The 27,979-nt window shown below is 42.4% G+C and overlaps 1 protein-coding gene across 5 annotated transcripts; it reads left to right on the top strand.

Moving 5' to 3' along the window:
• Positions 1–981: 981 nt before the first annotated feature.
• mpv17 (mitochondrial inner membrane protein MPV17) lies at positions 982–27,753 on the top strand. Of its 5 annotated transcripts, none has more exons than XM_055635497.1 (8): positions 994–1,145; positions 2,854–2,936; positions 16,611–16,726; positions 18,089–18,181; positions 23,493–23,588; positions 24,286–24,318; positions 24,716–24,768; positions 26,180–27,753. In XM_055635497.1, exons 1-8 carry the CDS (start codon positions 1,009–1,011, stop codon positions 26,247–26,249), a joined length of 681 nt encoding a protein of 226 aa, XP_055491472.1. In that variant the 5' UTR covers positions 994–1,008; the 3' UTR covers positions 26,250–27,753. The 5 variants fall into 5 exon arrangements, with proteins under 5 accessions (XP_055491474.1, XP_055491475.1, XP_055491472.1 ...); XM_055635501.1 differs by having other exon boundaries at positions 1,120–1,313; XM_055635499.1 differs by lacking the exon at positions 18,089–18,181 and having other exon boundaries at positions 982–1,145.
• Positions 27,754–27,979: the final 226 nt, after the last annotated feature.

Here is a 27,979-nt window from a genome sequence, read left to right on the forward strand (position 1 = left end):
GCTCTCGCTGCCTTGGCAGGGCAGCCAACATCCTTCCCACCCTGGACACAAACTGTTCCACCTGCTGCCCTCTGACAGACGGTACAGGTCTTTCAAAACTCGCACAAACAGACTCAGAGACAGCTTCTACCCCATAGCCATACGTGAACTTAACAATGCAAAATATGAAATAACACTCACATTCAACTGAATGGTTCTACCTCAGCTGCTATTGTTATTTATCTGTAATTTTTTTTATATGTATATATTTTTTACCTTTTCTTATATATTTAAAATTGCTCTTGTGAATCGCACCGTGGGATTGACTTTTAAACTTCATTGTACCATGTGCAATGACAATAAAGAGATTCATTCATTCATTCATAAACTGGTAAATGTAGACGCAAGAAACTGCTGATGTTGGTTTACAAAAAAAACCACGAAGTGCTGTAGGAAGTCAGTAGGTTATGAACCAGATTTGTCAGAAGAGTCCCCGCCTCCTGAGAGAGATTCCTCGCAGTACCTGAGCCTGGGAAAACAGCTAAAATTCGGAAAGATTCTGACCCCAAAGTCATCTATCCAGGTTTACCAGAGATGCTGTCCCACGCAATGAATCATTCTTGAACTTTGTTTTTTTTTTCTATAAACTAACTCTTTCCAGGGGCCTGCTGTTTACTTGTCAGTTTTCAGGAAAACTAGACTGATTAAGCAATTAGCCTGAAGAAAGGTCTCAACACGAAACGTCACCTATTCCTTCTCTCCAGATGTTGCCCGTCCCGCTGAGTTACTCCAGCTTTTTGTGTCTATCATAAATAAAACATCAATCTGATTCCCAATGGCGTGAGCAGTCGAAGAAGATCATCACAGCAATGTAGCTGAACTGGGTTGTTAAAGCAACGCTGGGGTCCTCAGTTTAATGTAATTGAAGAAGGGATCCGAAATGTCTCCTGAGATGAGATGCGATGCTGCCCGACCCGAGCCGCTGCTGAGCAGCTCCAGCACTTTGTGTCATTTGCTTTGTGTGTTTTAATGCAATTTAATGCAGCTTCTGGTCAAAGTAACAGCGGAAGTGACGCGTGGGACATTTGCTACAGGATATCGGGCGCGTGCTCCGGGTCGGCGCCGCTCGCTGAATGTTGCAGCTCCCACTGCCCGCTCCGCTCCCGGTTAGTGACAACCGGCCGGCGCCTTTGCTCTGCTCTGCTCTGCCCGTCTGCAAACATCCCAACGCCAGTCGCCGGATTGGAAAGGTCCAGCGGAGAGCCACCCTGACTTGCATTTCTCACCCACGTCCCACCACCTCAATCTTACCTCAACCATAAACTTGGAACAATGTGAGGTTTTACTGTATTTTAATAGGGTATCCTATCCAACATTAAAAATTATATTTGGCCCAATCAGTTGTATTGTTAAGCACCACGTTGAATTGGAAAGCGGTTATTCCAATGCTGTTTTTAAGGGGGTTATTGTGTGGTTGGATGATGTTTCTCAAAATGAATCAGTGTTTGACGTAGATTCCACGATCAATGTAATTTGGGTTAATTGGAGTTTTCTTTCCATTGATGAAACCGTTTCTCCAATTGTTCAGTTATATAGGGAATAGACCATAAATATTTTGTGTAATGCCCATTTTAAAAAAAAGATATCTTATGTACGGTTTTAAAGAAAGCAACATCAGTTGGCGAAATGGATTTTCATAGAGAAATACAATTTAGTGGGCGACGACCTTTGATTAAAACACGATGGACATTCCTAACTTTTCGTCAACCTGGAACTTTTACTCTCTCCACACGTTTCCCGGACCCGAATTTTAATAATGTTTTTTAAAGTTTTATTTTGGATTTCCAAAACTTGCAATTTTGTGTTTTTACATTTTGGTAAAATGAACGAATGAAACATCTTGGAGCTGCTGTCCTTAGTTGATGATTTATGCTGTAGAACTTTCATATTGATTTCAAAGAGGCATTTCATAGATTTTGTGATTAAGAAGGAACTGCAGATGCTGGAAAATCAAAGGTAGACAAAAATGCTGGAGAAACTCAGCGGGTCAGGCAGCATCTATGGAGCGAAGGAAATGGGCAACGTTTCGGGCTGAAACCCTTCTTCAGATTTAGTGTTGATACTGGTCATAGATTTTGTGTTGATACTGGTGAGAGAACTGAACCTGCCATCAACAACTCTGGAGCTGCCCAAAATGTTTGATAAACTCTTAAACATTTATCAAAAAATCATACATTATGCAATATCCCATTCTTTGAATATGGAAGGTAGTTAGAATACAAATCAAATTATTCATTATAACAACAAAATAAGCAATTTAGAATAAGGTTTTCCCTTTCCGATTTACCATGGCTATTATGTGCATCGGAAGTCCATCACATTTCCAATTTATATAGTTATATCCATTTACTTTTTTTTCATAATCAGCATTACAATTAGCAAGGAAACCATCTGAGTATCGCCAGTGTTTTCTTTTCAGCTTTCTAATATCTACAGTATTTTGCTTTAAGGTAGAGGATTCAAATGTAGTTTAGTCACTGCTTGTTTTACCAATTCACTCTTGCTTTACCATTAATGTTAAATCTAAATAAATGTAATCAGTACTTCCACATAGTTATGTCAAATGTAAAATATGCTGTAATTAGATTGGGAATATTAACCTAAGAAATGCATTGTTATTGTTTTGAGATTTGTAATACCACCCTGTATTTAGAGGTTCCATTGTAAAATACACTTTTTTTTAATATGAATTCAAAGCTGATTTTTTGTTGCTGTACAGCACTCCCATGTGATATTGATGATTATTTTAGGAAGAAATGTCTCTTTGTTATAGGGGACATGATATTGATTTTTTTTTCATTGTTTTCTGCATAGGTTACATGGAATAAGATTAGTATGGCGAACGTATCAACAGTTGCTGACTAAACATCCCTGGAAAGTCCAAATACTGACTGCGGGTAATGAATTGTAATGAATGTTAGCCTAATTTCAGTTTCAGCAGAGTGATGCAAGATCTCATTGCGTGGTACTACACAAAATGGGCCCTGCAATCATTATACGTCTTGATATTTGTCCCATTTACCCATGTTTGACCTATAGTAGACTTAAATTCCTTATTGGTTCAAGTACTTGCTAGATGCTGCTTAAGTGTTGAGAATTGGGAATCATTTCCAGATTCCAGCCATTTTCTGTGAAAGAAATCCTAATCAGAGCCTCACTACATTATCTATCTCGCCTTAACTAGACATTTTTATTTCAGATACAAACATCTTAGGAACAATATTCTTGGTTCGGTTCACATTAACCAATCTGATCTCCCGGTGGCTCATCACTTCAACTCCCCCTCCCATTCCCAATCCGTCCTTTCTGCCCAGGGCCTCCTCCATGGCCAGAGTGAGGACCACCGGAAATTGGAGGAGCAGCACCTCATATTTCGCTTGGGCAGTTTGTACCCTAGCGGTATGAACATTAGCTTCTCTAATTTCAGGTAGTCCTTACTGTCTCCTCCCCTTCTCAGCTCTCCCTCTGGCTCCTCCTCTTCCTTTCTTCTTCCTCCCCCCCCCCCCCCCCCCCCAGAAGATTCTGTAGAACTACTAATGCAAGAGTTAAAAGAACAATGTGCTTCCTGTTTTCTAATTTTCTGTGTATCTGTCTGACCTAGTTTCACATATTAACAGATTACCAAGGAGATGAAAAAAGGCAAAGATTAGAAATCAAAGCTCAGGAGAAGACGTTGTGCTGGAATAACTCAGCGGGCAGGCAGCACCCCTGAAGAACATGGATAGGTGATGTTTTGGGTCTGGATGGTGGGTGGGTAATTAGTGACTCCTCTCCTCCCCTTTGAAGGTCTTGAAACGTAACCACTCCATGTTCTCCAGAGGTGTTGCCTGACCTGCTGAGTTACCCCAGCACTTTGTCTCCTTTCGTAAACCATCATCTGCAGTTCTTTTTTTCTATGTCAAAGATCAGACTTGATATAGGTGTTGCACACTTATCAGAAAAGTGAGCTTCATGATTATGGTTTTGGATGGAATTATAATTAAACAGTTTCACCAGGGAATAGAGGAAAACTACTTTCCTTAAAGGTATGGTAATGATTGCCAGGCACGGAAATCGCTATCAAAATATTGAGGGGGGGGAGGCACAATTTCTTGGCGGCCGCGCGTGCATGTACACACTCACACACACATGCGCGAGGCTTCGGAGGCTCAATCCAGCGCTAAATGCAGCTCAACTGTCTGTCTCGCCAGGTTAACCTACAGCCCTGCCTGGACTGACGGGACACCAGCGCTGCTTCTCCGCGCTGGCTGTAAACCTGGGCCATGTTTCCTGCAAGTCCAGGCAGGGCTGTAGGTTAACCTGGCGGGACAGGCAGAGTTGAGCTGGGTTTAGTGCTGCTTCTCTGTCCACCCGCGGGCGTGGGAGGGGGGGGGAGGGGCGCTCGGGTGGGGATGGGACCAAAGATCCTACAGGATCTTTGGATGGGACAGCGCCAGAGAGCCGGGATCGATCCTGGCTGCGATTGAGGCGCAGGTTTGTGCCACGTCTCCCTCCTCCAATCACCGCACTCTGTCCTCAGTCCCAACCCCCCTACTTCCACCTCTGACCGACACCTCCCTCCTCCAATCATCATGGCCCGCCCCCATTGCCTGTTGATTTAACGTCTCTCTCGTCCAATCGGCGCCCTCGATTAGCAGTCCCACCCCCACTGTCTCGCCGAAAGCGATGTTTTCACCGAGTTTTAAAATCCGGATTACAAAAAATGGTGGTTGGATCGTCCCCCACCTCTCAAAACATCAGAATAGAGTAACTGCCAAAAGTAGATCGTGTACTTGGTTTCTCAACAACATCAGTCAATGTAATGGAAGTGAAAGGGAACAGCTCCCTCTGGGCATTCTAGATTATAGAATCGTCTTTGGTCAAATATTATTTTACTCCCTATTCTTTACCTGAATCAATGCTAACAGTTTTTCTTGTCAAACAATTCATGCAATCAAGGAAATGTAATGATGGAAAGCAAGAAGATGGTGGATGAATTAAACAGATATTTTGCACTAATATTTGCAATGTAGAATATGTAGCTTCCCAGAAACATCTATAAAGTAGGAACAACAAACAGGAGATGCTGTTTTACACAAAATGACACAGTGCTGGATTACCTCAGAGGATTACTAAACTTATGTTAGGAATTAGAAAGGAGGGAGAAACTTGGGGAAAGTTACAATGATCAGGATAGTGGTACAAAGCACGTTGTTGATGCTGCAGGTTGATGAGTCTCAGATCCTCATACACCTCATCTTAAGGTCTTTTTAAAAATAGTTCCCAATGAAAAGGTTGTTAATTTGGTTTAAATTTTCTAAAATACTCCAATTCTGAGAAGTGCTTCATTTGATTGGAAAATAGCAATTAGAACTCCACATCTGCAATTTCTTGTTTCTCCACATTAGTTAGCTTAACATCTGTTACGGGGAAAATGTTAGAAACACTTATTAAAGTAAAGATATTATTGCAGGGCACTTGGGTCATTAGGCGAAGTCAACATGTTTTTATGAAAAAAGTAATATTTGACCAATTTAATGTTCTTTGATGTAATTGGCTGTAGAAGTTGGCAAATGTACACTTTTATTGATCCAGAAAGACTGATCAGAGACTGCATCAAAGGTTGTCATAGAAAATAGAAACTCATAGTGTAGGAATGAACACATTGATGTGGGTAGAAGATTGGCACAGTAACAGTAAATAGAAGGTATAAATGGATCTGTTTCTCGTTGGCGAGATATAATAAGTGGTGTGTTACTGGTGCTGTGACCTAATTTTATTTACATTTTGCATAAGTGAGTTGGTTGAAGCACTGGAGGTATATTTGCTAAATGTGTTGATGCAAACATAGGTAGAAAAGTTAGTTATGAAGAGGACAAGAGGGAGAAAGGTTAAGTGAGTGGACAAATATCTGACATGGAGTAAACTGTGAGGGCAAATGAAATTTGGTACAAGAAATAATAACTGTTAGAATAGTGAAAGATTGCAGTAATTTGGTTGTTCCAGTGTATGATTAACCAAATTGTTAGCATTCAAGTAACAAGTAATTAGTAAGCATTGTCTTAACATTGGATGGGCAGGAGAGTATAGGGCTATGATTATAATTGTATCTTCCTTAATCTTACTGAATGACAGCTGGTTTGAACAGCCTGGCAACCGACTGGCAAGGGATAACATGACGACTTGGAACGTCTAATCCGGATTCTGTGTAGATTTTGTCTATCTTCGATTTAAACCAGCATTTGCAGGTCTTTCCTACGCTACTTATTTATTTCATTGGTGCACACTGTAATAGTTTGGAATAGTATCTTCTAAAAACAGATTGGTGCTTTTCATACATGCAACAATGATATCTTAGAAGTACTTAATTGGCTTTGAACTGCTTTGAGATGTCTTGAGGCCATGAAAGGTGTTCTATAAATATAAGTTTGTGCTTTACTACTTTACTGGATGCACTGGACACTTGGAGCTGGTGATGTTTGCACCGTTTGGAGTCGGCACAATCAATCAACAGAATCGAGGAGTTGGGATTAATTAATTGCAGAGCAGCCGTTTATTAGAGACGGGGGAACTTGAAGGGAGGTACCAGGCGTAGACTGATTACAGAAATTACAAAAATACTATCTAATAAACCAATATCTTTAAGAGTAGGTCTGCAAATAAAGAGTGAAATTAAAAGAGGTTTAGGATCGAAATGTTCTACGACACTTGCGGACAGAAGGTAATTTTATGCACGAGCTTGTTTCCTATGAAAACAAGTATGTGCTTAATAAAATATAAATTCACAGGTTATCCTTATTATTAAATGGTCTGGGAGAATAATGTAGAAAAGATGGATAGGGTTGTAACATTTTAAGGCATAGGGAAAGGTACAAAAGAGATTCACTAAAATGGTGTCAGTGATGAGATGCCCTAAGAATTGTGGAGAGGTTAGAGATGCTGTGTTTGTTCTCCTTAAAGAAGGCAAAGTTAGAGATGTGACAAATGAACACTTTTGATACGGTACACACACTGGACATGAGTTCATAACCATAAGACATAATGGTTCTTTTCACCTCGCCAGCCTCTGCACCAGCACAATCCATTGGCTTACTGCAACTTGCCTGGCCCTCTGAATTTTTTCAGCAGTTTTTTCCCCCACATCAACCCCTTTCTGCTTTCCACAGGTATCACTCTCTCCGTGACTCCCTGGTTCGTTCGCTTACCAAGGCATTTTCCCCAGCAACTGTGGGAGGTGTAACATCTGTCCCAGCACCACCTCCATCTAGACGCCTATACAGCCCTAACAGGCAAGACAAAATTCATCTGTACCTCCTCCAACCAGACCTACTGTATTAGACACTCTCGATGTGGCCTCCTCTACATTGGTGAGACCAAATGCAGAGTGGGTGACCACTTTGCTAAGCACCTGTGCTCTGTCCACCACCCACATGAACATAGAATTCTCCAGTTTCAGGTAACCCGACTACTCCCCTCTTCTTCCCAAGCCCTTCCTACCCCTTTCTCCTTCGACTCTACCCAGGTCCTCTCTCTCTCTCTCTCATACACCTCATTCCAATATCAGCCATGATCATATTGAATGGCGGTGCTGGCTCGAAGGGCCGCATGGCCTAGTCCTGCACCTATTTCCTATGTTTCTATCACTTACCCCCCCTTGCATCCAGTTTATTTCCCCTCTCCATCCCCCATCTCCATATTAACCCCGCTGTTCACATCTATTCACCATCCCTCATTTGGTTCCACCCTTTCTTATCATATTCCACTACCTTCAGTACTTTGGTACCTGCACATAGCCACTACAACCTCTGTCACCCTTTCCTCCCTACCTGACCCCATTTGTTAACCAAACCCTTCTCGCATGGATCCACCTATTGCTTGCCAGCTCTTGCCCCATTCCTCCTCAGAGAGTCAAGAGTCAATTTAATTGTCATTTGGACCCCTGGAGGTCCAAACGAAATGCCGTTTCTGCAGCCATACATTACACACAAATAGACCCCAGACAAACATAATTACATTTTACATAAACATCCATCACATAGCTGTCTGGAAGGCCAAAAAAATTATCTCTCCACTGTTCCCCCACCCCCCCCCCCCCCCCCCGATGTCAGAGTCAAAGTCAAGCCCTCAAGTACTTTTGTCCCGCTGAAAAGGTATTTCCGGGGTGGTCGAAGTCGCACAGGGTATTTGTGTTGGACATACGAGGTGTGCAGTCGCAAAGTGAAAGCGGCCATTCTCGCCGCGGGGGCAGTGGTGTCAGGCCCCGCTCCAAAGCTCTTCGACAAACAACCAACTCGGGCGGGAGAAGTCGCCGTTGCAGGAGCCCCGAAAAGCGGTCTCTCTCCAGGGACCCGCGGGCTCCCGGTGCCGCCGTCCACAGACCCGCAGTCGCAGCCTTCGCATCAGCAGCAGCAGCGGCATCGGCAGCAGCAGCAGCAGCAGCAGCAGTGCTCCTCCACCGCTCCACCCGCTCCGGTCTTGGCCAGCTCCGCGACGGCGACGGTGAGTCGGCACCAGAGTCCCCGGCTTCTTCCCGTTGGAGGCCGCTCCTCGTTGCGGCCCCAACGACAACTGAGACCCGACGAGAGGCGGTCGGGTCTCCGTAGCAGGGGAGATTCAAAAGTCCCCCACCCCACCCCCATCCCCATCCCCCCACACACACACACCCCAACATAAAATAACAAAAACTACATAAAAACACAGACAAAAAATAATAAAACGCGGACAGGCTGCAGAGGCCGCTGCTGACCAGAGTCGCGCCGCCTACCGGATCACTTCTTTATATTGGCTATCTCCCCTTGACTCTGCCCAAATGAAGGGTGTTAGTCCAAAAGTATCAATGTTCATTTCCTGTTTACTGCTATCTGTAGTAGATTGTGTCCTCTTGTTAATTTGTTTGTTAACACTAGAGGGCAGACAATCTCAAGTACTTTTGCTGAACAGGTATTTCATCTTAAAGCTGAGAACACTGCTGATTATTTGAATCAGCAATTAGAATTTGCAGATTGCAATGCCATTTGAATCCATACTTCATTGTGAACAGGTGTGTTGTTACATTAGAAGTACTAGAGTCAATAATTAAATAAAAAGCAATCTTGAGTTGTTGAACTATTGCCATTAAGTGTAGAATCACTCAGAAAACTTCATTTTTGGCTGTGGCTATGCAAAGTTTTATAGCTTAGCTGTCACTTTATCATCTCTTTGGTGGCAGGACTTGTGTTGGAACACAGCATGATGTGGTTAAAAACCCCCGTTATTCTACAGACCTGGCTGTAAAATGATTGCTCTAAGAAAACTGCACTGTGTAATTTTGTTCACTGGTCAGTGGAAGGATTAGGCTGCTGATCACCAACCACAGATTCTAAACTAACAGCTAAGGAAAATTATCAGCTTACTAACAGGGTAGTGTTTTTTGTACTTTTCAATATCCAGTGACAGCCCTGTAATGTTTGATATTAAACTCTGAAGTATGCAGGGGAGCACCATTGTCTTGCCGCAGAAGGTTTGCTCCACCTTGTCAGAGTGCTCCGATGAACCGGGTTTCCATTGCAAATGATCCTGTGTCTATTTGAGGAAAGGCCAGGGCAAATCTGTGCTTCGATTAATATCAGTAAAGAAAAGAGGAAATATTGGATGAAAGAGCAGGTCATGTCTGTGAAGAGAAAATTAATTACATTTGCAGTAATGTGTGCAAATAATATTACTTAACAAAAAACTTAACATCACTGAGCCCATATCCCTTAATTTCAGGTGACTCAGTGGTGATGCATTCAGTGCCAGGGACCAAAGCTTGATCCAGACCAGGGTAATTGTGTGCATGTGTGTGTTTGTTGCATGTTCTCCCCTTGATCACGCCTGTTTCCTCCAGGTGCTGTGGCTTCCTCCAACATCCCAAACATGCTGAACTGACATGGGAAATTAAGTCTAAGATGAGAACTTATCCCTTCTTGTACCTGAATTCACATTGAATTTTGCTTTGTGATTTTTGTACATGCATATTCTACAGCATGTCATCTCATTTTGGAGATTTCCGCCTCATTGAATACATCTTTCCTCATTGTTAAATAACAGGAAGATTTTCATGGAAGGTGTCATACAGATGGATAAGTTAGATACTAAAGATTTGTCAGTACCTAATGCTTCAACCAATTGTAGGAGAAAGAGTAGGCAGCAAGCAGACAGCTTTTGCATCGAGTGCAGCTCCTTATAAAGGAAACAAAATTTGTTATTTTTGAACATTTTTACCCATTATATTTTCTTCAACTTTTTATTAGTGTTTATTTGTTCTGGAAATTGAATGCTATTTCATTAGTCAAACTTCCCTTCATTTATACGTTTTGTTATACATCAATCTAAAAGAGCAACATGTGTTGGTCTATGCTCATTATGTACAACAAGCTACAAACTATAAAGAGCTTATGACATTTTCTGCCATTCAGATGTAACATAACTACTAGAGTCTCCAATAAAACTGCCAGAATAGGCTGTAAAATATTCTGACTGTGACATCAGAAGTGACTAATGTCAAAGTAAATTGGAAATTTTGTGTAGTCCGTCCAAATGTCAGATACTGGGACGAAGGAAAAATAACACAATAACACATCTTTAAAACAAAGGTTGTGCGACTTCAAATCATAAATTGTGTCAGAAATATAAACTGTTGAATTTGTAATAAAATGAATGCTATTACTGGAAACATTTGATAAGAAATCTTTCTAAGTTTAAAAATTGGAAAATAATTATTATTGATAATCGATAATAAATTGTTCAAAGTATTTGATAATAAGGATGAGACTAATGTGGGGATTGTTTTATTTTGTATTCAAAATAGCAAGGATAAATTAGCTCAGGCAACAGGAAAATTCATAGAAATATCTTCAAACCTGATTTAGAGGCAATTTTGCTGTTACATTTTTGAAAGATGAAGTTTTGTATACAAGCAAACTCAGACATGTCAAGGTTGTGTACAAGAGAGAATGGCACTAAATTAAAGCAAAAATCGTCCTACGGCTATGCTCTTTAAAATCATATATGCGCCACGCGTTGCGGGTACAGACCCAACGGGTCTGCACTTGGTGTGTGTGTGTGTGTTGTGTGTGTGACGGTTGCATTTCGCTCTCTCTAGCTCTCTCTCTCCCCCCCCTCTCTCTCCTCTCTCTCTCTCTCTCTCCCCCCCCTCTCTCTCCCTCCCCCTCCCCCCCCCCTCCTCTCCCCCCCCCCCCTCTCTCTCTCCCCCCCCTCTCTCTCTCCCCCCCCTCTCTCCTCCCCCTCTCTCCCCCCCCCCTCTCTCCCCCCTCTCTCTCCCCCTCTCCCCCCCCCTTCTCCCCCCCCCCCCTCTCTCCTCCCCCCCTTCTCTCCCCTCCCCCCTTCCTCTCCCCCCCACCCCCCCCCCTCCTCCCCCCCTCTCCCCTCCCCCCACCCCCCCCCTCCCCCCACCCCCCCTCCCCCACCCCTCCCCCCCCCCCCTCCCCCCCCCCCCCCCCCCCCCCCCCCCCCCCGCTCCCTTCCCCCCCCCCCCTCTCCCCCCTTCCCCTCCACCTCCCCCCTCTGTCCTTTCATCTCTCTCTCCCCCTCCTCCCCCCACCCTCCCCCTCTCTCCCACCCCTCTCTCTCTCCTCACCCCTCCTCCCCCACCCCACCCCCTCTGTCTCCCTTCTCTCCTCCTCCCCTCCACCCCCCACTCCCTCTGTCTCTTGCCCTTCTGTCTCTGCTCCTTTCTCTCTCTCTCCCCATTCTCTCTCTGCCCTCATTCTCTACCCGCCCCCCCGCCCCATCTCTCTAGATGTGCCTGCGAGTTGGGGGCTATGCGTCAGTGGATAGGGCGGTTATGGGGTAAAAGGAGCAAATTATTAATATTAATATAATATCACGGGGAGTAGTTAGCGTGTGTGCGGTGGGGCAGTTAGTGCATGTGACGGCGCATGCCGCCCCTCCCCTACAACCACACTTTGGGGGAAGAGACCCAACGGGTCTGCACTTGGTCTAGTTAAATATAAAACTTTAAAATGAAAACTCATTAATACATGTTCTGTTCCTAGAGGTCCTCTGATTACAAGATGAATTGAACTATCCTTCTGTAGTCACTCTCTACGAGCAATGTTGCCAGTGTTTTGCTTGTTCTTGTTCCTCTGTGACCTGCAGTGATTCATTTGCTAGCTATCCATATTTAGCTGATATGGAACAGATGAAATACATGCGTCTTCACAGCCATTGCCCATTATTTCATCCTGATCCCTTACATAAAAACGTTATCAGTTCATTGAGAATCTGATCCTTTGCATCTTCCATCTGGGACACCTCTCGTGTCCTCCACCATTTTAGTAGCTTCCAGTGACCTGCTCTCAAGCAGCTCGTCCTCACCATAGACCTCCAGTTTCTATACACTTTCATCTGCCATCAGGGAGGTTGTACGGCCCTCCATTTCTATGTCGATCAAAGAACCAACCAGTTCCCCTCCACACAAGCAAAATGTAATTCCAATAAATGCCGCCAAATTCTTTTAAAATACTTATTTATTATTTTACTAATAAGTGTACATATGTGTCAATGGTTGTCGTGTGTGTATTTTTTTAACCGGATTAGATGTAATGTAATTTCGTTGCACAGTGTTGTGCAATGACAATAAACGTATTCATTCATTCATTCATTCATTCATCCATTCATTCATTCATTCACTAACACTCTCATCGCTTGACAGAATTTGACCTTATCGACAACTTTTGTTTCCTCCCACTCTCTACAAATCAGAGGGGTAGCCATGAGCTCTCACATGGGCCCCAGGAATGCATGGTCTTTTGTGCGCTATGCCAATAGTTCTTGTTCCAAGCCTATAACAACCCCCCCAGCTCTTTCTTCACTACATTGGCAACTGCATTGGCAAATGCCTTCTCTACTTGTCATCTTCGGCACCTTCACCACCAACTTCTACCTTGGCCTCAAATTCACTTGGAGCACATCGACCATAAGACATATGAGCACCCTCTTCCAACACGATATCCTCCGCAATTTCTGCTAGCTCCAACATGATCACCAATCAAATTTTCTCCTTTCTGCGGGGACTGCTCTCTTCAGACTCTCTTCATCCATCCCCACCCACCTCTACATTTCCTCTGGCACTTTCTCTTGTAACCAAAGAGTGTGTTTCATCTGTCCTTTCATCATCCAAAGACCTAAACATCCCATGCAAGTGAGGCAAGAGTTCATCTGCACCTCTTCAAAACTGGTCTTGTACTTTTGATGCTGTCGTTGTGGCCTGATCTTGAATGGGTGAGGTAACTGTTTTGCAGAACACCTCAGCTTTGTCTGCAACAGCTATCTCAAACATCCAGTTGCATATCATAACTTTCCTTCACACTCCCACACCAACTGCGTGTCTTTGGCCATCCCCATTACCATGGAGCCAGAAATTGGAAGAACAACATTTCATACTCCCCTTTGGTGGCTTCATCATCATCATCATCATCATCATCATCGGCGGTCACTGGAAACGAGCATGACTGTCCTCTCATGGAGGACGCCTGTGCGTGACTTTGGTATGTTAGCTTTCATTGCAAAAGGATTTGAGTATAGGAGCAGGGAGGTTCTACTGCAGTTGTACAGGGTCTTGGTGAGACCACACCTGGAGTATTGCGTACAGTTTTGGTCTCCAAATCTGAGGAAGGACATTATTCCCATAGAGGCAGTGCAGAGACGGTTCACCAGACTGATTCCTGGGATGTCAGGACTGTCTTATGAAGAAAGACTGGATAGACTTGGTTTATACTCTCTAGAATTTAGGAGATTGAGAGGTGGATCTTATAGAAACTTACAAAATTCTTAAGGGGTTGGACAGGCTAGATGCAGGAAGATTGTTCCCGATGTTGGGGAAGTCCAGGACAAGGGGTCACAGCTTAAGGATAAGGGGGAAATCCTTTAAAACCGAGATGAGAAGAACTTTTTTCACACAGAGAGTGGTAAATCTCTGGAACTCTCTGACACAGAGGGTAGTTGAGGCCAGTTCATTGGCTATATTTAAGAGGGAGTTAGATGTGGCCCTTGTGGCTAAGGGGATCAGGGGGTATGGAGAGAAGGCTGGTACGGGATACTGAGTTGGATGATTAGCCATGATCATATTGAATGGCGGTGCAGGCTCGAAGGGCCGAATGGCCTACTCCTGCACCTAATTTCTATGTTTCTATGTTTGTTTAACGTGGGGAGACTGGTGCACAGACAGCCTTGACAGATCTGGGTCAGAATCCAGTGGCATGGAATCCAAGACGACAGGGGACCCTTTCCTGCTGCAGCCTTCATCCGCCTTCCCAGCACTAAAGTCAGCCATCATTTTCTGCCTGTTCCACCGTTGAGGTCTTGGTTGGATTGCTCTTTGTCAGAGACCTCCCCCTCAACCTTACCGCCATGGGCGACCCTACCAGGAGCATAGCTCCAGATGGCATCGCTCTCAGGATCTCAGGACCACACAAGCTTCTCCACCACGACAAGGTGACAATCCACGGAGAAGTTTGGTGGCTTACAGGCCAATGATTTGAACAATGAATTTTGCCAATTTCAACCCACACCCCAGTGCCCTCCACCCACACACGCATACCTTTCCACCTAGTGTTCTTCTCTTTTATTCATCCTTCCCATTCCCTTCTCTCCCCCCCTGGTTCCCATCACCCCTTCCCACATATGCTTCCACATATCTCCTATCTGCCCATATTCCCTCACCCTTCATTTTGCTATACTCTGGCAATATTTCCTATTCCCCTTCAATCCTGATGCAAAGTCTGGACTCAAAACATCGACTTGTGCCTTTTGCCTCCACAAGTGCAGCTTGACCTGCTGAGGTTTCAGTTCTTTCAGTTTTCTGCCTTTTGGTCCTTGTATCCCTGCTGGCTGAAAGTTTTGCCCATTTAGATTTTCTGTCTCCTAGATTGTTTTATTTGGTTTAACTGCCATTTTGACCGGTTAGCCTGTTTTATCCATTTACAACAAGGCAGTATCAATGACACTGCTCCAAGGTCCAACTACCTTACACCTAGTGGCTCATTATGAATGGTTCAATGAACAATGAATTCGTGCTATGGAGATCAATGTAATAGTTTGAAAATTCAAAAATATTTAGTGTGAAGGGAAGAAAATGGTGCAGAGGAGTTAGAAATTGTTGTGACTGGAATGGTGAGATTTCTGCGGAAGTTGGAGTTATCCAGGCAGGTTGGAGAGTAAAGCTGACTTATTTCATGTTTATGCTTTGTCGCAAATGGAAAGACTGCTGGATGTGAGGCGAGTCATTTCCAAGAGGGTATACAGCTTTTAAATTCCTGGATATACAGCTTATAACTTGCTCTTGTAACCAAAATATTTAGGTAACTGGGTCAGTTGTGTTTCAAAGAAGTGTTGAACCCTGTGATGCTGATGGCAACACCATTGAATTTCAATGGAGATAGTTAGGCTTTTGCATTCTTGACACCAGCATCTGCAGTTCCTTCTTACACGTTTCACAGGGCTTGCTGCATATAGCACGGCTGCTTCACTTTATTTGAATTTGAAATGGAAAAGCAGCACATGGGACTATTCAAAGTATTCAAAGGTTGTTATTAGTCACATTCACATACACCGAGGTGTAATGAAGTGAAATGCTTTTTGCCATTTTGCAGCACACAAAAAAAAAATACAGACATAACACCAATGAGAGTCTTAAACATAAAGAACATCCCCCCACAATGGTTCCCATTATGAGGGAAGGCACAAAGTCCAGTCCCCAACCCCAGTTCACCCATAGTCGGGCCTATTGAGGCCTCCACAGTTGCCTCTACGGAGGCCCGATGTTCCTGGCCGTTTTCGAAGTAGAAGTGGCCCTTCGATAATGTTTTACCATTCAGTAAAATCACACCTGATTTTAAATTCTCGTATTCCCACTCCATCCCCTTGCCTCGTGTCTGGAAATTTAATCTATTTTAAGATTTAATTTATTTTAAGGGGTGGCATGGAGGAGCAGTGGTAGAGTTGCTGCCTTACAGCGCCAGAGATCCGGGTTCAATCCTGACTATGGGTGCTGTCTGTAGGGAGTTTGTACGTTCTCCCTGTGACCATGGATTTTCCCTCGATGCTCCGGTTTCCTCCCACACTCCATTGACGTAGAAGTGTGTGGGCTAATTAGCTTATTTGAGAAAGAACTGCAGATGCTGGAAAAATCGAAGGGAGACAAAAATGCTGGAGAAACTCAGCAGGTGAGGCAACACCTATGGAGCGAAGGAATAGGCGACATTCAGGTCGAGACCCTTCTTCAGACTGATGGAAGACTGATGATCAGTCTGAAGAAGGGCCTCAACTCGAAACGTTGCCTATTCCTTCGCTCCATAGATGCCGCCTCACCGGTTTCTCCAGCATTTTTGGCTACCGTCTGCTAATTAGCTTGGTATAATTGTAAATTATCTGGAAAGTGTTAGTGTGTTGGGTGATCGCTGGTCAGCATGGACTCAGTGGGCCGAAGGACTTGCGTTGTATCTCTAAACTAAACTTAAAGATATTAATCTTAATCCCACAAGAGAAAACACTTTCCACATTCATCCTGTCAATCAATTTTTAAAGTTTCTTGATGCTCTTTGATTTTGTAGGTAGTACATGTGGCATAAGTGATATCATTTCACAACAGCTGATTGAACGGCGAGGTTTAACAGATCACAGTATAAAGAGGACAATAAAGATGACTACTGTTGGATTAATTTATGTGGTAAGTCTACAAATTATGAGATGAATGTTAAATTAGAGAATTAACAAAACATGTTTCTAGATTTACTTTGGGAAGTAATTTGATTGCAGAAGATAGAATATCAAAGCCATTATCTCTGTAATTGGGATAAAGTGATCTCATCTATTTTGAACTTGGGTAACAAATAGAGAGCAATTTACAAATCTGCTGGTTGTGCAAAGTACTGTAAATGATAATGGGATGCAAAGAAACAGCAATAGATTATGTGAGGTGATGAAACTGATGGATCAACCACTGCCTATATTTGAGATCATCCTGAATATTTTTCCATGTGGTAAAGTTTATGGGCGGCACATTGTGCAGCTGGCAGAGTTGCTGCCTCACAGCACTAGAGGCCCAGGTTGGTACCTCACCTCGAATGTTGCCCGTGAGGAGTTTACATATTCTCCCTGTCTCCGCGGAGAATCCTCAGGTTGTTCCAGTTTCGGGTGGGTTGGTGCTAATGCCCCTGTCCCACTTAGGAAACCTGAACGGAAACCTCTGGTGACCTTGCCCGCGACCCAAGGTTTCCATGAGGTGGCCGGAGGTATTGGTCACTCTCCCTAATGGTCGAACGTGGTTTCCGCGTGGTCGAGGCTTCTTCTAGGCTGCTTCGATTGTTTCAACAAAATCAAAACCGGCCTCGACTAAAAATAGGTTGCCGTTTGGTCGAAGCCAGTGGAGTGGGGGTTGCTGTTTACTTACAGGCAGTCGAAGGCCATCTCCTTTGCTGACTGGACATTTTGATTGGCTCATTGCAGTTTTCAGGACCCTAGAAGACCTGCCGGTAGGTAAAATGCCCGCTAAATTTATTAAACTTCTTAAAACTATCTCCTCTCCTGCCATCCCCTCTCCCCCCCCCTCCCTCCTTCCCCCCCCTCCCCCCCCCCCCCCCCCCCCCCTCCTCTTCCCCCCCCCCTTGCATGTTGGACGTTCAATATTCAGTTGGACGTGTCTGGGTCACCAGTTTGGCGACTCGAGACGGTAAGTAAAATTGTTTTATTTTGAAGACAAAAACAACAAAATTAATCGCTAGAGACAGCCAAATACACAATGTAGATTCCACACGTGTGGCGCTAGAATAATTAATTAATACAGTAAAAACCCGCGAATCGAAACACCCGCGTTCATGTGGCTTCTCCAGCCAATCACGAGGATTTGATTACCTAGAGCCACCACCAGGTGTCGCTACACTATCTTTAAACTAAATTAAAATGCTGGAGAAAATGGAGGTCTCGGGTGGCACAATGTATAAAGTGAGTTATGAATTAATCAGAAATGTACGTGGAAATTGGTTGGTTGGCATTCCTTGGTAACTTATGTTTGTTATGATCCTTTCCCCAGGGCCCTATTCTTTGCAAATGGTACAAGTATCTCGATCAACTGGTAGTTGGAAAAACCAAAGTTGCAGTTTTTAAGAAAGTGCTACTTGATCAGGTCAGTCTAAGAAAATTATTTACCTGGAAAAATTACCCAAAGGTGAGAGGGGAAAGATTTAATAGGAACCTCAGGGGCAACTTCTTCACTAAGAGAATAGTTGGTATATAAAATGAGCTGCCAGTTGTGGCAGATACAATAATATTTAAAAGACATTTGGACAGGTGCACAGAGAGGAATGGGCCAAATGCTGGCAAATGGAACTTGCTGAGAGAGGGCATCTTGGTCAGCATGGAAAAGATGGGCTGAGTGGCCTGTTTCTGTGCTGTACGGCTATGATTCTAAAATGCCTTGTAGGAAGAAGTTAATCCATTCTTCCAAGATCCAGTGATATAAAGGTAGTATTTGAGGAAAATTTAGAATCCTGGAGATTACACCCTGATCTGACAAGTGAGATTTTGGTCATTCTACCAGCTTTGGAGAAAAGGAGTTGAGGCAGAACAATATATACCAGGATGATCATCTGCAAAGAACAAAATGAAGAGAGCTGTGTGAGTTATTGCATATATATCAATATTGCATATTGGTTATGACTGAAATGGAGGAAGCCCACTAGAATTTGCTTGATTATTCCGTAAGATCATGGCTGATTTGATTTAAACCTCGTATCTGCCCACCCACTGACCCGTACGTTGCCCACCTCCCTACAATCAGCTCCTTATTTATCAAGTATCTATCCTCCTCTGGCTTAAAAATAACCAGACACTGCCTTCATTGCTCTTGGAGGAAAAAACTTCCAATTTCTCAAATCTCTGTGAAACATCTTGTCTTGTGTCTGAAATGGGCAACAGGGAGCCCTACTTTCAGATTATCTCACTTCCACTTCAGATGGGCTCCACTATCAAGCCCCTTATGATCTTTCAATTTTTTAAATTCCAGTAAATACATGTCCATTATAATCCTTTTGTGAATTTCTACCAATGTACTGACATCCTTCCTTAAGTAATAAAGGGCCTGTCCCACGAGCATGCGACTCCATGCGGCAAGCGCGACCTAACGTGGTCGCTTGAGCCCTACGGCCTCACGGGGCCAGTCGCACTTCGATCGCCGGAGCCGTATGGAGTTGTGCGGAGCTGGTCCCGACATCGTGCGGGACTCTGAAAAACTGACGTGTTCAAAAATCCTGCGCGGCAACGGCCTACCGGCCTGCAGCCGCCTCGACGGGCGTGCGCAGCGTCTCGACGGCGTATGCACGTCTTGAAGCCGTACGTCACACGCGAACTTCCCGCGGACTTCGCTTGAACATCACGTCATCACTCCACCTCCGCGCGGCCCCCGCTTCGGTTTGGTCGCGCTCGCTGCATGCAGGCGCATGCTGGTGGGACCGGCCCTGTATGGGGATGACTCGACCTCCACGCGGGCCCCGTTTCCGGTTTGGTCGCGCTTGCCGCATGCAGGTCGCATGGTCGTGGGACAGGCCCTTAAAGCATTGCACACTACTCCAATGTGGTTACAACAGTGCATTCTATAACTGAAGCATTGACCTATTTTAGGATTAAATTCTCCTAGAAATAGATAATATACTATGAGCTTTCCTAATTATTTGTTGTACCAACATATTACATTTTGTGAATCATGGAGTCAGACCCCAGATTCCACCTCTTCCCCGAACATTGAAAAAAAACATTTCTATGAGATGCTTTTCTTTATTATCCTTGCTAAAATTTCCAATTTCACATTTGCCCAGATTATACTCTATTTGGCAGATCTTTGCCCAATCACCAACCTATCTATATCTTTTTGTAGCCAACTTCTCTTCACAACTTAGTAGCAAAATTTGATGATGTAACACAGGTAGCTAAATAGTAAGAATATCTCCAGTGCCTTAATCCAATTAATTTACATACAGTGCCCACCATAATGTTTGGGACAAAGACCCATCAATTATTTATTTGCCTCTGTACTCCACAATTTGTGATTTGTAATAGAAAAAAATCACATGTGGTTAAGGTGCACATTGTCAGATTTTAATGAGGGCCGTTTATTTTTACATTTTGGTTTCACCATGTAGAAATTACATCAGTTTATACATAGTCCCCCCCGTTTCAGGGCACCATAATGTTTGAGAAACAAAAATCTCATGTAAATGAAAGCAGTCATATTTAGTATTTTGTTGCATATCCTTTGCATGCAATGACTGCTTGAAGTCTGCGATTCATGGACATCACCAGTTGCAGGGTGTCTTCTCTGGTGGTGTTCTGACAGGCCCGTATAGCAGCCATCTTCAGCTTATGCTTGTTTTGGGGGCTAGTCCCCTGCAGTTTTCTCTTCAGCATATAAAAGGCATGCTCAATTGGGTTCAGATCAGGTGATTGACTTGGCCACTCAAGAATTGACAATTTTTTAACTTTGAAAAACTCCGTTGTTGCTTTAGCAGTATGTTTGGAATCATTGTCTTGCTGTAGAATGAACCGCCGGCCAAATAGTTTTGAGGCATTTGTTGAACTTGAGTAGATGTGTCCATACACATCAGAATTCATTATGCTACCACCATCAATGAAGATAAATGAGCCAGTTCCTTCAGCAGCCACACATGCCCAGGCCATATCACCCCACCACCATGTTTCACAGATGAGGTGGTATGCTTTGGATCTTGGGCAGTTCCTTCTCTCCTCCATACTTTGCTCTTGCCATCACTCTGATATGTTAATCTTCATCTCCTCTGTCCACAAGACCTTTTTTCCAGAACTATTCTTTTAAGTACTTCTTGGCAAATTGTAACCTGGCCATCCTATTTTTGCGGCTATCCAGTGGTTTGCATCTTGCAGTGTAGCCTCTGTATTTCTGTTCATGAAGTTGTCTGCGGACAGTGTCATTGACAAATCCACACCTGACTCCTGAAGAGTGTTTCTGATCTGTCGGACAGGTGTTTGTGGATTTTATTTAATTATAGAAAATAATATGATATCTTCTGTCATCAGCTGTGGAGGTCTTCCTTAGCCTGCCAGTCCCTTTGCAATTAGTAAGCTCACCGGTATTCTCTTTCTTCTTAATGATGTTCCAAACTGTTGATTTTGGTAAGCCTAAGTTTGGCTAATGTCTCTTAATAGTTTTATTCTTGTTTCTCAGTCTCATAATGGTTTATTTGACTTTCATTGGCACAACTTTGGTCCTCATGTTTATTAACAGCAATAAATGTTTCCAAATGTGATGGAAAGACTGGAGGAAAGACTAGGTGCTGCGAGCTCTCTTATACCTGCATGAAGGAGACAATTAAACACACCTGAGTAGTTACAAACACCTGTGAAGCCATGTGTCCCAAACATTATGGTGCCCTGAAATGGTGGGGGGTGGACTATGTATAAACCCAGCTATAATTTCTACTTGGTGAAACCAAAATGGAAAAAATACCCTTTAATAAAATCTGACAATGTGCACTTTAACCACATGTGATATTTTTTCTATTACAAATCTCAAATTGTGGAGTAGAGGCAAACAAATAAATGATGGATTTTTGTCCCAAACATTATGGAATGTCCTGTAAGTTACAAGGTTAAGGACCCAGCCCTATTACACATCTCCCATTGCATTTTGCCATCCAGAAAAAAAGACAGATTCCCACTGATAGTTTCCTGTTTGCCAGCCAATCTTCTGTCCTTGATAGTCTGCAATAGTTAATACCATATGGCTGTAATCTTTGTAATAACGTTTGATGGGGCATCTTATTTATTGCTAAATTTATGTATTGTACATTCACTGATTCTCCATTATTCTCAGCATGTTACTTCAAACAATCTCAATAAAACAGTCTTGCTTGATTTCCCTTTCACCAAACTTTGAATTTACCTTGCTATAATGTTGAGGTTACCAATTTATCTTTTCAGTGAGGGAATCCCCTTCCTTTGGGATTCTTGTCTCTTAAAATATGGTATTTGCTCCTCGAGTAAAATGAAACTTTCTCCACAAAGTATTGCATTTTTTGTCCTAGTTCAACATGTAATGCATTTTCAAAACCTCAGTAAACTTAATTTGAAGTTCATGAGGAATCCAGGAATTAAACTCTGGTTTTGCATTTAAAATGTGAGTTCCATGAATATACACTAAAGGGGCTGTCCCACTGTGGCGACCTAATTGGCAAGTTTAGAAGAGTGGGCGAGTTTGAAAAAATGTCATGTTGAAGACCTCCTTCGATTATGTAGAAGACCTCCTTCGACTATGTTGAAGATTAGCTTCGACTATCTTCAGGAAAATTGAACACCGTGAATAGTAGAGAGTGAAGATGACCTCTTTCGATCTCCTTCGACCTCCCTTGGACTATGTTGAAGACTATCTACGACTACCTTCGATTACCTTCGACTACCCTCCATTGCCCATGAACAACATGCCGACCTACTTCGACTAAACCTACGAGTAAAAAAAGTATCGATATTTTTCCATGGCGACCTTTTTTTACTCGCGGGCATTTTTCAACATGTTGAAAAATACGGCTCGACCTAGCTGAGGCCTCGAGTACGCGGGGACAACTCTCGAGCATGAAGGAGAGTTACAAAGACCTCCTAGGACCTCTTGTCGACCATGCTGCGAGTATAAGTCATGGGCAAACTCGCCAGAACTCGCGGATTAGGTCGCCACAGTGGGACAACCCTCAATGCTGCCTTTGAGTTAAACATTTTAACTTAGCATTTTCATTTGTCTCTGTCAGGGCATAATGGATGTGATCACACGTGTGTTCCTTTTATTCCAGGCATCAAAAAATGACATGCACTTTGCACAAGAATTGTTGCACGATATGCATGTAGTTGAAATGTTACTTTTATTGTGAAAAACTGATCTTTGCTCTCTTCCTGGCAGAGAAATCCAATCTCATTATTTTTTCCCATATTATAGACTTGACGTTAGTAAATAAAAACCACAGTGCTAAAGGTTGTTTCACCTTTTTTTCCTCAGGTTTTTATTCTCTTAATGATGTTTTAAAATCAAATGCTTTATTTTCAAATGGTCCTTTTGAGGACATGATTAGCCAGATTGAGGACCAATACCAGTTCATTCATATGTTTAAGAAAGAACTGCAGATGTTGGAAAAATCGAAGGTAGCCAAAAAATGCTGGAGAAACTCAGCGGCTGAGGCAGCATCTATGGAGAGAAAGAAAAGGCGACGTTTCGGACCCAAAACATTCCATAGATGCTGCCTCACCCGCTGAGTTTCTCCAGCATTTTTTGTCTATCTTCTAGTTCATTCATACATTAGTTGTAATGAGAAGTAACAACATCGTAGTTGGCTTAAGGTTGCTTGACGTGTCAGACCTATGTGGACATAGCAAGTTTATAAATTATAAAAAGATAATTTTAAAAACATTTTCTTTTGTTCCAGTTTGTACTTGCACCTTGTTTCTTGGCTGGCTTCATTGTCGTAACTGGGTTCCTGGGCGGGCTTTCACTGGAAAAAATATATTTGAAATTGGAGAAAGTGAGTAATATTTACTTGTATCTTTCAAAAGTTGAATTGATTTTAAATATTGATTCAGAACTGCAGGCATCATCTTGTTTATTAGGTACATGAGAGGTAGGGCTGTGGGGTAGGCTAATTGGATACATTTTAAGTGATCTTCTGCTTTGAAATTTTGTGATTTGTTTTTAAAGGTCGAGAATTAAACAAAAAACAATAGAATGCCCATAAATTCAACCCCACATAGGCATTAAAACATGTTTTTTTAATAAGAATTCCTTCTGGTCTTCATTAAGATGGTAATGCCCCTGTCCCACTTAGGAAACCTGAACGGAAACCTCTGGAGACATTGCGCCCCACCTAAGGTTTCCGTGCGGTTTCCGGAGGTTGCAGGTGGTTGCCAGAGGTTGCAAGTAGTGGAAGCAGGTAGGGAGACTGACAAAAAACCTCCAGGAACCGCATGGAAACCTTGGGTAGGGCGCAAAGTCTCCAGAGGTAAGTATGGGAGTACATTGTTTCAGTTTTCTGACAGCAACTTGGATTCTATTTATTACAAGGATACTAAATTAATGTCAAATTTTACATTTATTTTTGATTTTATTATTTTTGCCTTTCATAATTGTGCAAAGATTCATTCAATTTGATAATAGTTTTATCGTAACCAAAATTTGATCTTCAATGTAAGCAAATGACTAATTTTATCTGATCTCTTTTTCAGAATTATACAAATGCATTGATGTCAAACTATACTGTAAGTAAAGAAATTAATTTCAAATAATCCATGGAGCATTCAAATAGTTATATTGTTCTCATTGGTAAAGAGTTGAAATTTGCAAATTCGCTAGGCTTTCCAACTTGGTTATCACCTTTTCTTGCTTAAATCTAGAATTCCAATACTTCTTGGAAATGTAGAAAGAAGGGGGGGGGGGTCAGAACTGACCATATTTCCCTATGAAATTCAGTTTTAGGGCTTCTGTGATTAGTACATGTATTGCAATTAAAATATTCTGTTGTGAAATTTGAAAGGTAAAATCCAAACATTAATTTTCATGGGCCTATCAACAACCAACATTATTTTGTTTTCATCAGTTAAACTTAAAGATTTTTAAACTTTTTTTATGTGTTCTAAAAATTACTCTCTTTTAAAGATCTGGCCAGCTGCACAACTGTTGAATTTCTACTTTATACCACTAAAACACAGGTACAAACAAAAATGTTCATTACATTGTTTCATTAAAAAAAAATCTCCATTAATTTCCATTGTTACCGTGTCTCTGTTAGAAAGGATGGCAGGTGAGATTTCTTGTATTGCCTTAGTTTAGTTTAGTTTACAGATACAGCGCGGAAACAGCCCCTACGGCCCACCGGGTCTGCACCGACCAGCGATCCCCGCACATTGACACTATCCTACGCATTAGGGACAATTTACATTTATACAAAGCCAATTAACCTACAAATTTGTACGTCTGGAGTGTGGGAAGAAACCGAAGAACTTGGAGAAAACCCATGCGGTCACGGGGAGAACGTACAAACCCCGTACAGACAGCACCCATAGTGGGGATCGAACTCGAGTCTCCCATCTACATGCACTGTAAGGCTGCAACTCCACCACTGTGCCACCGCTGTGCCGCCCAGTAAATCCACTTTAAACGGGTGGACATAATCCACTATGAATTATGGATGTAGTCCACCTGTCTCTGAGTGGCAATGCCAAACCCATAAAAAACAAAGAGGAGTGAGTGAAATCACAAGAAATTCTAAGACACAAGTGGGATAATACTTAACTCCTTATGGCATGCTGATACTCTGTACTTTATCCATCAAACAAATTATGTTTATTTTGGATAGAAATGCATTAAGATCAAGAAGCACAGGAAATTGTGCATGTTATTTACCTAGATGTAAAATAATTTAAGAACAACTTGACCCATCAAACCTAATCTGCAATTCAATGTATGGGCTGAATATCTACACTAGCACGATCCTACCCTTTAATCCCCATGTTCTCTGGTTCCCATGGTGACCAAATGTTCCTCAGCTCAGTCTTGAAAATGAAGATCTGTTTTCCTTGGGGAGTTAAAAAAAATAAAAATCTATGTGATTATAGTTAACTAAATCTAAACTGAAATAAATAATTAATATGAAACCTTAAACTGCCTTGATTGTTCTTGGTTTTCACCAAATTAACCTTCACCAGATGTGTCCATTGTATTCAATCCAATTTCCAGGTGAGAAATCAGCCTGGTCCAAGAACTTTTTAATTGGAGACACTTTAATTTCCTAGGCCAGCATTTATCTTATCTGAACACAGTTTTTGCGTTTACTGGTTTATTATTATGTGTAAGGAGGTACGTTGGAAAAAAAAATGTTGTGTGCGCTATCTACAAATCAGACCATATAAAAAGTACAAAGGATGGTGCAATGAGAAAAATAACTTGCAGTATGTAGTGCCACAGCATTATAGTGTTATGGCTCCAGAGACAGAGCAGATTTAAAAAGTGCAAGGCCTGCAATGAAGTAGACTAGGTGATTGGGATTACATCTTTCACATATATTGAGAAATAAAAGAAAAGGCATATAATCTGAATTGCTGTTTCTTTAATTTAATACAGGTTGGCAGTTGTTCAGATTGTTGCCCTGGTGTGGAATACCTACCTCTCCTGGATGGCAAATAAAGCGTGATAATTTACCTGAATCATCAATTAATTTCCACTTCAGGAGCAAAAGACTGAATTTTCTTAACCATTTGACACAATGTTTTAATATAAGTTATCGCTGTAGAGGAAAGCTGTTGTAATTGTGGAGAGTGTGTTGGGAAATGAACCTTTCACGGTATTTGGTTTCTTTGCATTGAATCGCCTATGTACTAGACTAAAACAGCAAATCCTCTTCCCAACTCAAGTTCTTGAGTCCGTTAACTGTGGAAGAGGAAATGATGGCAAACACTACTGGTAACTAAACTTCCTAGAAAAAAACGAGCAACAGTTTTTTCTAGGAATAAATATGTATAAAATTATTCCTAGTTTTAAATTAACTTTTATGATGGTGTATGTTTCATATATATATAGATATTTTTTAATGATTTTGTAACATTAATAAGAAATATCTCATCACCTTCTACAGTACTCTTAATATGCTAAGTTCCTTGCCTCTCCTCCCCCAATTAAATAATTACCCAATTGAAATGAAACCTTGAAGGATAAAACTGGAGTAAAATACAGTTTGAACACCGATTTTCCTGCAACTGGTGGCCCACCCATCACTGCAATCCGGACAAAATTACGAGAGCTCAATTGAAATTCCCTGACAGGCCACTGATGGCATCGCGAATGGCCTGTACTTTTTCTGATCGTGTCGCTCTGTTGTGAAAGAATCAACTATGCTCTCAATCTTCTCTCCTATTTACATAGATACATAGAAAATAGATGCAGGAGTAGGCCATTCGGCCCTTCGAGCCTGCACCGCCATTTCACAAAGACAATGCAGTAAAACTCTTGTTTTAAAGACCCCCTTAAAGCAGATGTCAGATGTAGTGGTCAGACCAGCCAACTCATCCCCAGCCGTTTCGGGCCCCGGCTTCCGGCCCCACTCCCAACTTTGCAACAAGACACAAAGTGCTAGAGTAACTCAGTGGGTCAGGATCTCTGGAGAACACGGATAGGAGACAATGGGACCCTTCCCCAGACTGATTCAGTTGGCTGAGTTACCCCAGCACTTTGTCTGTTTCAAACTGGGCGCTGATGCCGCTGGTCTGTACCAGCGAGTCCTTCTTCACATGGCTGTTGTTGCGGCTCACATTGTAGCCCCAGGTCACAGAGCTTTCTTCAGGGGGGCCAGGGATGGGTCGGCAGATCACTACATTCACATTCAGTTTACATTTTATATTTGTTTGATATAAGTTTCTGGCACTCCACGGTGTTTTAGAGACATGGGAGGGGTGTCATTAGCAGGAGAGAGGTACATTGTCTGTTCATTATCATGAGACCTCTGTGGGTCCAGAAAACGGACAATCTAGAAAGGCTCTGAAACCAAGGGTGCCAGAAAATTGGTGTTTAACGTGTAATGCATGTATTTGACGTTGCCCCAAGTGTCACCCAGACGAATACTGAACAAATAGGAGAATAAAAAACATTGTGTAGTTTAAAATAAATTTAAACTTTTAATAAAATGGATAAAATGAATTAAATTTTTGGATTTTTTTTAAGACAATTTGCATTATAGCTGTTAGAAATTGTAAAATTGTTTCTTTTTTTTGTAATCTTAGGAAAGAGTTAAATCACAGACCTTAGGCAGTGAGTCATTCCTTGGACCACTATGACATGGCTGATTGTTATTTTAATTGGAGGATGCTAGTGTGGGGGGATACAGATGGAGCAGTTGTGCAGGAGTAGCAGATGGTCCAGGTCTTTTGA

This window comes from Leucoraja erinacea, chromosome 5 (genome assembly GCF_028641065.1).
Source record: "Leucoraja erinacea ecotype New England chromosome 5, Leri_hhj_1, whole genome shotgun sequence".
NCBI lineage: Eukaryota > Metazoa > Chordata > Chondrichthyes > Rajiformes > Rajidae > Leucoraja > Leucoraja erinaceus.

Bases quoted from the DNA above. Each gene is read 5' to 3' on its own strand.
- mpv17 (XM_055635497.1), top strand. From the start codon at position 1,009: ATGCAATTTAATGCAGCTTCTGGTCAAAGTAACAGCGGAAGTGACGCG. The intron at 2,937-16,610 runs GTAATGAATTGT...TTGATTTTGTAG, and splicing joins AGTCCAAATACTGACTGCGG to GTAGTACATGTGGCATAAGT. The intron at 24,319-24,715 runs GTAAGTAAAGAA...TCTCTTTTAAAG, and splicing joins CATTGATGTCAAACTATACT to ATCTGGCCAGCTGCACAACT.